This window comes from Stegostoma tigrinum, chromosome 28 (assembly GCF_030684315.1).
Source record: "Stegostoma tigrinum isolate sSteTig4 chromosome 28, sSteTig4.hap1, whole genome shotgun sequence".
In the NCBI taxonomy this organism is placed as follows: Eukaryota; Metazoa; Chordata; class Chondrichthyes; order Orectolobiformes; family Stegostomatidae; genus Stegostoma; species Stegostoma tigrinum.
The window spans coordinates 28249910-28262267 of NC_081381.1; the positions used below are offsets into that span (position 1 = coordinate 28249910).

The 12358-nt window shown below is 40.5% G+C and overlaps 1 protein-coding gene across 1 annotated transcript in view; it reads right to left on the reverse strand.

Moving 5' to 3' along the window:
* Positions 1-5048: 5048 nt before the first annotated feature.
* clcn6 (chloride channel 6) overlaps positions 5049-12358 on the reverse strand; it is a 70444-nt gene continuing 63134 nt past the window's right edge. The window contains exon 23 of the mRNA XM_048561743.2: positions 5049-6290. Coding sequence (XP_048417700.2) covers positions 6210-6290 — 81 coding nt within the window. The 3' untranslated portion in view covers positions 5049-6209. The remainder of the gene's footprint in view (positions 6291-12358) is intronic.

Sequence of the window (12358 nt, forward strand, 5' to 3'; positions counted from 1 at the left end):
TTTAAATCGTGTCTTCTGAAATTCCAGGGTTGTGGGCAAAAACTGTAAAATGAAATTAGTATAATCAGATCTTTATTGCCTGGCATGCATGGGGCAATTGACATCCTTCTGTACTATAAATGTGTGTTTGTGTGGGAAAAGTGCTTTTGATTATGCTGCAAAATGGTCTCACTGTAATTCCAATTTTGTGCCCTCTTATCTGAATTCAAGAGAATGATATGGCTTGTTTCTCCATTTCTTCAAACTATTTTATCATTTCAGACATTTTGATTAGATCACCCCTCAACCTTCTGAAATGACAGAATACAAACCTAGTTTATGCAATCTGCCATCAGAATTTGACCTTTTTAACCCACACATATTAATCAAGACACGTTAGAAGTTGGAGATGTTGCAAGCCTAGAGAAAAAAACCTAACTTGAAAATCATTCATTTGACAATGGTACAGAATTCCCAAAATAATGCTTAGGAAATACGTTTGGGTGACAAGAATAAAAAGTTGAATCAATATTTGCAGGATCACAAATGGGAATGTTTATTACAACTTAATCTAAGTTTTGAAATAAAGATCGTTACAGAAACAGAAATTTTAAAAACCTGGGAATAAAAAAATAAAATGAGAATTATATTTGGCTTCAGAACCTTTCCCATGTGAAATAATTAGCTCATATCAAATAGTAAGTGCAAATACAACAATGTGATAATACTCCAATCACAGCAATAATGGTATCACCCACTACACTGAATATTTCAACTTTCAGACAATTTTAACACAGGCCAGAAACTACAGCCCAAGTCAGGTTTGTGCACCTGAAAACTTCATGCTTTCCTCTCCTTGAATGTTATGGGCTTGAAGATTTGGAAAGAACTGTGTTTAGTACTTTAGCCTGTGATGAATAAATACTAATTGAAGTGGTGATATGGATCAGTAGCTCCAAATAAATGACAATGTGGAATCCAAATGCTCCGTGGTGCACGGTTTCTGAGCACTATGGTACACAGTTCCAATCCAATTATGCATGAAATATGTCAAATCCAAATTAAAACTAAACTTGGCCCCATCTCAGAAATTGTATAGACATTAACACACAGACTAAGTCCTAATCAGAACACTGCTGATCTGCAATGTCCCAGAAGTAAAAACAAGACTGAAGAGAGCACTTTGCGTTAAATAGCTCCAAGATCATTTACAGTTAGTGTGCCAAAACTAAGGAACATCTTACTTTTATCTCTTACAGAAGATGGAGTTCTAAGCTCATCATAACCAGGAGCATTTCTGAAACGCAAGTGAACAAATACTACTGACTCATACAGTATTTTAAATTGCCAAGTGTTACTCAGTTATTTCATATAATATTGTCAAAATGATCAATGACTATACATTGATCTCAGCAAACAGCAATGGGCAATTAGGTGTAGGAAATAGCACGAAAGGTAAAAATAACATTTTTAAAAACCATTCTGCTTTGGAATGTGACTTAAGTCAAATCAAACTTTTCCCCTAGGTTCCAAGCATGTTGAGACTCTCAAAGACAAACATTCAACCACATCAAATAAGGATTTTTTTCAAAATTCACATGACAATCCTGAGTGAAGTTTCAAATAGCCTTTCCCTTATGAGCTGCTAATCTGGAATCCCTTTGTGTACTTTAATCCTCCACATATGTAGTTTGCTTCTCTAAAACTAAGTGTAAAACATAGAATTCTTTTCCTTTAAGTATCTGAACTTATAAAAAGGTGGATAACAGATTCACTCTGCCCTCACTGGATGCATAAATTTAATGGCTTAATTCATTTTTCAAGAATCCCAGGTGAAAGGGCGAGTTCCACAATACTAACGCCGGGTAAAATACCGAGAAAAGGCAACTTGCTGGGTTCCAAATGACTTCATAAGAATCCATAACGAGAGTTTCATTTTCTCGATGGTTCTATCAGCTTTTGTCACATTCTTAAGTGCATTAGCAAATATCAGTTTTCAATTGCTTCACTCCTTAGCCCTTCACCCTGGGCTGTTGTATCGAGAACTCTGCTAAAATACAATTTCCGGGAAATCAAAGAATTCATTTGGGTGCATCATTACATTCATCCCTATACTAATTTCATATCTGCCAATTATTTTCCCTTGAATTTGATCAAAGATCAATAATATTTTTTACTGTAATAGTGTCATCTGCACATTATTTGCACCAATTGGGGAAAGCTGTGGACACCAAGTTAGAAACAAATCATGTTGCCATGGAGATCACAGCAAGAGTATTATGACAAAGCTTGACTGAACTGTAGCGGTTACTAATGGCAACAAACTTCTCCAATCGTGAGTCTGTTCCATTCCAAAATTCCAGGAATTTTGTTAATGCTGGAAATTTGCAGTAGGTCCTTCAGCAGTTAGAATTTCAGCTCAAATAGCCTCAAAAGTATCATCAGCATTTTCTGACTGCACTGTTTAAACTAAACCCCAGGTTTGTGCACATAAACAAATTTCCCTGCAGAATTACTACATCAATGAATCTGTTTGCAGTTTTAGTGTTTGAACAAAATGCAAAAGAATTGGGAGAATAGTTGGTGTCAAGTCAGAGTTACGACAGAGTAACAGACTATTTGGTCCAATTCAGCCAGCCAGACATCCCATCCTGACATGGTCCCATTTGCCAGGATTTGACCAAAATCCCTCCAAACCCTCCTTATTCGTATTCTCATCCAGATGCCTTTTAAATGATGTAATGGTATCCGCCTCCACCACTTCCACTGGCAGCCTGTACGTACACGCACCATCGTCTATGTGAAAAGGTTACCCCTCAACATGATGTCCCAACTCCTACATAACATCAGACCAATGAAGGCAAGCCAAGCATGCCAAACACCTTCATCACCAGCCTCTCTACCTGCTTGGAAGAGTTAAAATTACAGGAGAGGTAAGGTGCTGGAGATCTTCAAATGCATAAAGATAGATAAATTCCTGGCACCTAATCAGGTGTTTCCCAGAACTTTGAGAAGTTCAGGAACAGATTGCTGGTGCCCTTGCTGAGGTACCTGCATCATCGACAGCTACGGGTGAGTGCCTGAAGACTGAAGGTTAGCTTATGTGGTTCCATTGCTTATAAAAGACTATAAGGAAAAGCAAGGGAACTATAGAATGGTGAGCCTTATCTCAATGGTGGCTGAGTTATTAGAGGGGATTTTGAGGGACAAGATTTACATGCTTTGAAAGGCAAGGGCTGATTATGGATAGTCAACATGGCTTTGTGCACAAGAAATTGTGTCTTGATGACTTGAGTTTTCTTAAATAGGTGAAAAAGACTGGATGTGAGTTTGCTCACTGAGCTGAAAGGTTAGTTTTCAGACGTTTCGTCACCATTCTAGGTAACATCATCAGTGAGCCTCCGATAAAGCGCTGGTGTTATGTCCCGCTTTCTATTTATCTGGTTAGGTTTCCTTGGGTTGGTGATGTCATTTCCTGTTCTTTTTCTCAGGGGATGGTAGATTTGCTCCAAATCAATGTGTTTGTTGATGGAATTCCAGTTGGAATACCATGCTTCTAGGAATTCTCGTGCATGTCTCTGTTTGGCTTGTCCTAATCAAAGTGGTGTCCTTCCTCATCTGTATGTAAGGATATGCGTGATAGTGGGTCATGTCGTTTTGTGGCTAGTTGATGTTCATGTATCCTGGTGGCTAGCTTTCTGCCAGTTTGTCCAATATAGTGTTTGTCACAGTTCTTGCAAGGTATTTTGTAAATGACGTTCATTTTATTTGTTGTCTGTATAGGGTCTTTTAAGTTCATTAGCTGCTGTTTTAGTGTGTTGGTGGGTTTGTGGGCTACCCTGATGCCAAGAGGTCCGAGTAGTCTGGCAGTCATTTCGGAAATGTCTTTGATGTAGGGGAGAGTGATTACGGTTTCTGAGCCCATTTTGTCTGTTTGTTTGGGTTTATTGCTGAGGAATCGGCAGACTGTGTTCATAGGGTACTCATTCAGCGTATTCAAAAAGAATGGGTACCCTATGAACACAGTCCGCTGATTCCTCAGCAATAAACCCAAACAGACAAAACAGGCTCAGAAACCATAACCACTCTCCCCCTACATCAAAGACATTTCCGAAATGACTGTCAGACTACTCGGACCTCTTGGCATCAGGGTAGCCCACAAACCCACCACACTAAAACAGCAGCTAATGAACTTAAGACCCTATACAGACAACAAATAAAACGAACGCCATCTACAAAATACCTTGCAAGAACTGTAGAACTGTCGTGTGATGATTCCAACAATCTAAAACAAAGGAAAAATGAAATGTCATTGAATTATGATTAAATTCTTCTTCCCCTTGTGTCCTTTTTCTCCCCAAATTTGTCACCGAATCACATCAACAATGCCGAATTAACTTGAATTTGGTATGATTATGCCATGCCAATTGACATATTTACTGACATGGATCATTAATCAGCACCACAAACTCCCAAGAAGAGAATCTGATGAAATTCTACCTCAATCCCTGAAGTAAACATGTACAACCCACAGGAAAACAATATTTCCTGGATGCAGTTTCAACACCTTCAGTTGTAATCCACACACATATTGAATATCTGGCTCTAGACATGAGAGGACAAAGAAAGGTCCCAGAATCTTACTGCAAATTCAGGTTGAACCAGGAATTGAGATGAACTGGTCAAAAAAAATAAAAGCAAGCTTGCATTTCCTTACTTCTAATTTTCCCCTGTCACACCGAGGAAACTCACCAATGTTAGTACTACAAAACGACATGACCCACTATCACGCGTATCCTTACATACAGATGAGGAAGGACACCACTTTGATTGGGACAACACATCCATCCTAGGACAAGCCAAACAGAGACATGCACGAGAATTCCTAGAAGCATGGCATTCCAACCGGAACTCCATCAACAAACACACAGATTTGGAGCCAATCTACCATCCCCTGAGAAAAAGAACAGGAAATGACATCACCAACCCAAGGAAACCTAACCAGATAAATAGAAAGCGGGACATAACACCAGCGCTTTATCAGAGGCTCACTGATGATGTTACCTAGAATGGTGACGAAACGTCTGAAAACTAACCTTCCAGCTCAGCGAGCAAACTCACATCCAGAACCTCAACCTGAGCTACAAATCTTCTCAAAACTCGACAGGTGAAAAAGACGACTGATGAAGGCAGAACAGTAGACTTTTTCGATATGAACTTCAGCAAAGCATTTGACAAGGTTATACATGGTAGACGTGTTAAAAAGCTAGATCACATGGTATCCAGGGCGAGCTAGCCAATTGGCTTTGAAGGTAAGAGACAGAGGGTGGTGTTAGAGGTTTGCTTTTTGGACTGGAGGCCTGTGACCAGCAGTGTGCTACAAGGATCTGTGCTGGATCTACTGCTTTTCTTCATTTATATAAATGATCTGGATGTGATTATAGAAGCATGTTAGCAAATTTGAAAATGAGACCAAAATAGGTGGTGTAGTGGAGTGAAGAAGGCTCAAAGTACAATAGGACCTTGACCAGCTGGGACAATGGACTGAGGAGTGGCAGGTGGAATTTAATTTAGATAAATGAGAGGTGTTGCATTTTGGTAAGTCAATCGAGGGCAGGACTTATACAGTTAATGGTAACGCCCTATAGTGTGTTGTCAAACAAAGAAACCTGGGGTGCAGGTGCATAGTTCCATAAAAGTGAAGTTGAAGTCAATTAATTATTTCTCAACTACCTGGTTAGTAAGTACCTCTGAATTTTGTTTTGTTAGTGCTTTTATGTTTGTCTTTTCCAGACCAGTCCTTTTGATACTGACCTAACTGACAAAGTATTGTGCAAAGTCAACGAACTGCAAAACAAATTATTCACTTAACATTGTGTGCTGCAAAATCCTTGAACTACTGCAGGTCCAACTGTAGAAACTAAGCTAATATAAAAGCACATCATTCCTTTTCACTGCTTCCAAGTTCACATGAATAGACAGACAAACACTGCAGTTAAATCCACAATTAACAAAATCAGTATCATCTATTTTAAATAGGTGCAAGTAGTGCTGCAAATTATAGGTTAATGTCAGAGCCAAGATCTTTCAGTGGCTGTCGCTTGTTGGCAGGTGAATGAGCAGGATATAGGCACCGATGAATGTCCTGTCTCATTAAATGGCCCTGAAGATCAAAGTCATTTGCAGTGCAGGGATGATGATTCTGGAATGTTGCACAGTGAGGACGAAAGTCACATTGTCATATTGTGCTGCCGCAGTTTCATCGATAGAAAATCGTGGCTTAAATTATGTCGTGTGATGATTCCAACAATCTAAAACAAAGGAAAAATGAAATGTCATTGAATTATGATTAAATTCTTCCTCCCCTTGTGTCCTTTTTCTCCCCAAATTTGTCACCGAATCACATCAACAATGCCGAATTAACTTGAATTTGGTATGATTATGCCATGCCAATTGACATATTTACTGACATGGATCATTAATCAGCACCACAAACTCCCAAGAGAATCTGATGAAATTCTACCTCAATCCCTGAAGTAAACATGTGCAACCCACAGGAAAACAATATTTCCTGGATGCAGTTTCAACACCTTCAGTTGTAATCCACACACATATTGAATATCTGGCTCTAGACATGAGAGGACAAAGAAAGGTCCCAGAACCTTACTGCAAATTCAGGTTGAACCAGGAATTGAGATGAACTGGTCAAAAAAATAAAAGCAAGCTTGCATTTCCTTACTTCTAATTTTCCCCTGTCACACCGAGGAAACTCACCAATGTTAGTACTAACAGATGCACATTAAAAATTGACAGTCCACTAGTTAACCATTTAGCATGTGTCTGACCAATTGCAATTATTATTCCTTTCAAACATAGCAACATACTCACCTCTAAGTAAGGATCCAACTGTCAGCTGGAACTCAAACATATTTGTTAACAAATATTAGAGTAGACAGATCAGAAGTACAAGTTACCTTGTGATCTTTGGGATCCCATATGTTATTATTTAATTCTCTTAACATTCATATTTCAGAGAGTGCAGAACAGGAGGCACTTGAGCCTGGGATGTTAGAAATTGTGGAAAACATTTTCAGGATAACACTGATTTGAGAAATGAGCACCTCAAAATCAAAAGTAGAAGACTGTGCTGTTGACACTTACATCACCACCCTGTCCCAAACAAACTACTAGTGACCACTACCACCCAGTAGTGAGCCTGTTTCCCCCGATCCTGGGTAAAATTCCTGAGAATGTCCTGTCCTACCAGCAGGACAGACTCACTAGAGGTGGTAATAGAGTGGTGTACATTCAGAATGATTTGCCTTCAGAATCTTCAACATTGACTGTGGGTCCCAAGAAATATCAAAAATATGGGCAAGGAATCTTCCTGCTGGTTAGCACCTGCACTATGTCAGTTAATGAACTCGTACCCTGACATGTTAAACACAACTTGGAGAAGCACCCAGCTTAGCAATGGCTCAGAAAGTACTTTCTGTAAAAGTCCACCACTAAGAATGGCTCAAACACCTCTACTGACCAAACAGGCTGGGGCATAAAAGACACCACAGCAAGGAATGAGTGAATCAACAAGGAGAAAACATTTTCCTGACCTCATTCTCACCAATCTACCCATCACAGATGAGTCCATTCATATCAGTGTCATAGGGATGACCACTGTACAATCCATGTGGAAAAAAAGTCCAGACTTCACAATGATGTATACTAGCACATTGTGTGGCATTACCAGAGAGTCAAACAGATCAAGCAACTTAAGACTGAAAATCCATGAGGCGTTGTAGGTCAAAAGCAGCAGAATTGTATTCAACCACAATCTGTAACCTCGTGGTCCGGCTTATTTCACAATCTACCATTGAAGAGTGCAGGAAGGGATGCTAGCAGTAGCATCAGTAAAACCTGGTGAATGAGATGTCAATCAAGTGAAGCTAATGTACGAGTGACTACGTGCTGCTTCCACTGTTCAAGTAATCAGAGCCAAATGATCCTTCAACCAACAGATCAGATAAGCCCTGCAGTCCTGCCATATTCAATCATGAATGCCACTGGATAATTAAATAATACATTGGAAATGGAAGTTCCACAAATGTTCCCACCCTCAATCTTGGGCAAGCCCAGTACATCAGTACAAAAGACAAAGCTGAAGTATGTGCATTAATTTTCAGCTAGAACTGCTAACTGGATGTTAGACCATAAGACATAGGAGTGGAAGTAAGGCCATTCGGCCCATCAAGTCCACTCTGCCATTTAAATCATGGCTGATGGGCATTTCAACTCCACTTCCCTGCACTCTCCCCATAGTCCTTGATTCCTTTTGGAGATCAAGAATTTGTCGATCTCTGCCTTGAAGGCATCCAACATCCCGGCCTCCACTGCACTCTGCGGCAATGAACTCCACAAGCCCACCACTCTCTGGCTGAAGAAATGTCATCTCATTTCAGTTTTAAATTTACCCCCTCTAATTTTAAGGCTGTGCCCATGGGTCCTAGTCTCCCCGCCTCACGGAAACAACTTCCTAGTATCCACCCCTTCTAAACCATACATTATCTTGTAAGTTTCTATTAGATCTCCCCTCAACCTTCTAAACTCTAATGAGTACAATCCCAGGATCCTTAGCTGTTCATCATACGTTAAACCTACCATTCCGTGTGAATTTCCGCTGGACACGCTCCTTCCTGAGGTGTGGGGCCCAAAATTGGACACAGTATTCTAAATGGGGCCTAACGAAAGCCTTATAAAGCCTCAGAAGCACATCGCTGCTTTTATATTCCAACCCTCTTGAGATAAACGACAACATTACATTCGCTTTCTTAATTACGGACTCTACCTGCAAGTTAACCTTTAGAGAATCCTGGACCAACACTCCCAGATCCTTTGGAACTTCTGATTTGCAAATTTTCTCACTGTTTAGAAAATAGTCCATGCCTGTATTCTTTTTTCCAAAGTGCAAAACCTCACATTTACTCACATTGAATTTCATCAGCCATTTCCTGGACCCCTCTCCTAAACTGTCTAAATCTTTCTGCAGCTTCCCCACCTCCTCAGTACTAACTGCCTGTCCACCTATCTTCGTATCATCGGCAAACTTCACTAGAATGCCCCCAGTCCCTTCATCCAGATCATTAATATATAAGATGAACAGCTGTGGCCCCAACACTGAATCCTGCGGGACACCACTCGTCACCGGTTGCCATTCCGAGAAAGAGCCTTATATCCCAAGTCTCTGCCTTCTGTCAGACAGCCAATCCTCAATCCAAGCCAGTAGCTCACCTCGAACACCATGGGCCCTCACCTTGTTCAGCAGCCTCCTGTGAGGCACTTTATCAAAGGCTTTTTGGAAGTCTCAGGCTCTTACTGAGGACTCCAGCATCATAGATGCCAATATTCGAGTTAATTTACTCACATATTAAAACCCGCAAAAAGCACTGAATACTGCAAAAGCTATGGGGCTGACAACATTCAATAATATTGAAGACTTTTGCTGAGACATGCTACACCCTTAGCCAAGTTGTTCCAGTAGTTACAATATCATAATCTTGCCAGCAATGTGAAAAATGGCCGGGATAGGTTTTGTATATTTTGAGAAAGAGACAGATCCAAAGCAGCCAATTATCACCCTATCAGAAAAAACAAAAGCAAAATAAAACAATAAAAGTAGTGCGCATGCTGGGAAAACTCAGGTGGTCAGGTGCATTTGTGGAGAGCAAGTAGTGTTCAGTGACCCTTCTTCACAACAGAAGCCTGTAGTGTTCTGAAACTGTTGGAGAGAAAATAGTATCAATGTTTCGAGTCCAGTAACCCATCTTCAAAAACAGTTCTGCATTATTGCCTCGTTGGTCTACTTTCTATCATCAGTAAAGTGAAAGAAAGGGTCAGCAAATGTTATTGCGTGGCATTGGAAATAACCAGCTAATTGACGATGAGTTTGTATTCTGCCTGAGTCATTCAGTTCCTGACCCCAATACAGCTTTCGTCCAATGTGGACAAAGATCTTACTCCAGAAGTGAGGTGAGAGTGAACGGCCTCAATAGCAAGGCAACATTTAAAAAAGTGTTAGGGGGCAATTTGGGTATGACAAGTTAGCCTGTAAGTCTACACAAATTTCCAGCCGGGATTAGAATAAGATAGTGTGTTTTGGTTAACTTCATAAGAAATAATAATTAAAGATTCATTTTGCATTTATTTTATTCAAAGTACTCAGGTTAAGAAATTTAAATTGCATAAACAAGCTCAGATGTTGCTGCAGCAGACAGACAGGTTTCTGAGAAAGTACAAGATGGCTGATCCAGAACGTATCCCGAGGTTTTATTTGGAACTCGAATGTCATGATGATCTAATACCACACCAAGACAAACAAAGCAACAGGATTTAGTCAAGGATTAGAATGAAGCACAGACTTTGGAGCAGAGGTAGGATGGCACCTGGGAAGATGAGAGTGGTGAAACCAGGGGTAATTCGCTCCTTGCCACTTTTGGAATATGTGAAAAAACAAGATCTTTGTCTAAAACAGACCATTTGGGAATTCAAGTAATTCAATTAATATACTGTCTGCTTGAATTACAATGTAGAAATATCTAATGATTTCTTATCAAGTTAGATTGCTACCTCAGAACCTTTCCTAGAGTGCACTCTCCCAATATTCATTCAATAAAAGATCATTGACCTATTACAAGGTTCCTGAGATAGTTTATTTTAGGAAATAATCGCAACACAATTATGGCATCAAGGAGCCCTGGCAAAACCTGGGAATCGGGGGAAAATTCACTGCTAGTTGAACTCATACGAAGCAAAACGGCAGATGGTTCTAGTTGTTAGAGATCGATAACCTCAGCACCAGGATATCACAAGCTCCTATGGATAGCAGCCTAGGACCAACAGTCTTCAGCTGCTTCACCTTCCCTCCATCAATAAAGTCAGAAGTGAATATGTTTCTACAAGAACAGGTTAGAGGTCAGAATTCAGTGACGAATAACTCACATCCCATCTCCTCAGTGCCTATCCACTATCCAAGACCTACAAGTCAGGAATGAGATGGAATACACTCAACTTGCCTGGCATGTGCAGCTCCAATAATACTCAAGAAGCTTGACAACATCCAGGGCAAATAGCCACTTGATTGGAACTACATCCACCACCTTCAACATTCCTTCCCTTCAAAGTACAGTGACAGGAATGTGTTTATGTCAATGAGAAATGCAGGTAATTTAAAGGATAAACTTCACAGTTGATTGACAGCAGACAATACTTTTGAATATTGTATTTTTTAAAAGCTGGTGTCTAGGGCTGTGGTGGTAGCATGTTCCCTCTGTACCAGGAGGCCTTGGTTCAGTCCCACTTGATCCAGGCAATTGTAATTGTTTCTTTGAACAGGTTATCAGAAAATATACAAATATCTAAAAGCAGAGTGCTTGGGGTCTCTTGTGATACAATGATAACATCCCTATATCTAGACAAGATACACCTTCTCGAGAGGTGCATCCTAATACACGTGAACATTACTTTCTCCTCTGGTAATAATGTGATTTAGTTCCACCTTAGTTTTCCTTAACCTTCCTTCAGTTTTATTAGTGTCACACTGGTTTTGGTGGGCAGTGGTGTGAAATAGGCAAGACTGGGGGGTGGCACGGTGGCTGAATGATTAGCACTGCTGTCTCAGCACCAGGGACTCCAGTTCAATCCACCCTTGGGCGACTGTCTGCACGGAATCTGCACATTCTCCCCGTGTCTGTGTGGATTTCGTCTGGGTGCTCTAGTTTCCACCCACAGTCCAAAGATGGCTAGGTGCAGGCGAGGTGGATTGGCCATGCTAAATTGCCCATAGTGTTCAGGAATGTGATAATGGGAACTGCAGATGCTGGAGAATCCAAGATAATAAAATCTGATAATAAAATGTTCCATTGCCAGGAACGTGTTTAGGTTAGGTGGGTTAGACATGGGAAATGCAAGGTAGGGAATGGGTCTGGATGGGATGCTCTTCCGAGCAGCGGTATGGACTCGTTGGGCCTGTTTCCATGTCGTAGGGATTCTGTTCTTAAAAAAACTGTTTGAACAGGTTGATTAAGAAATAGCTGGGTTCTTCCCAGTGGCAGTGGGCTCCTTGACAGGGAAAGTCTCCAGAAAGGAAAAGTGGAAACTGGTGTTTGTGCTAAACTATGGATTTACCATTAATCCTCATAAGTCTCTGAACATCTTTTACTGCCTAATTCAATATTTAGATATTGGTCAATGAAATGTACCATTTGCAAGACGCAGCCCGGCAACTCAAACAGTTCCAAGAGCACTCTCCATTACTACCATGTAGAAGCACAGGGCAGCAAATGCATCACTATCTGCAAGTTCTCTCCATGCCACACACCCACCTGCA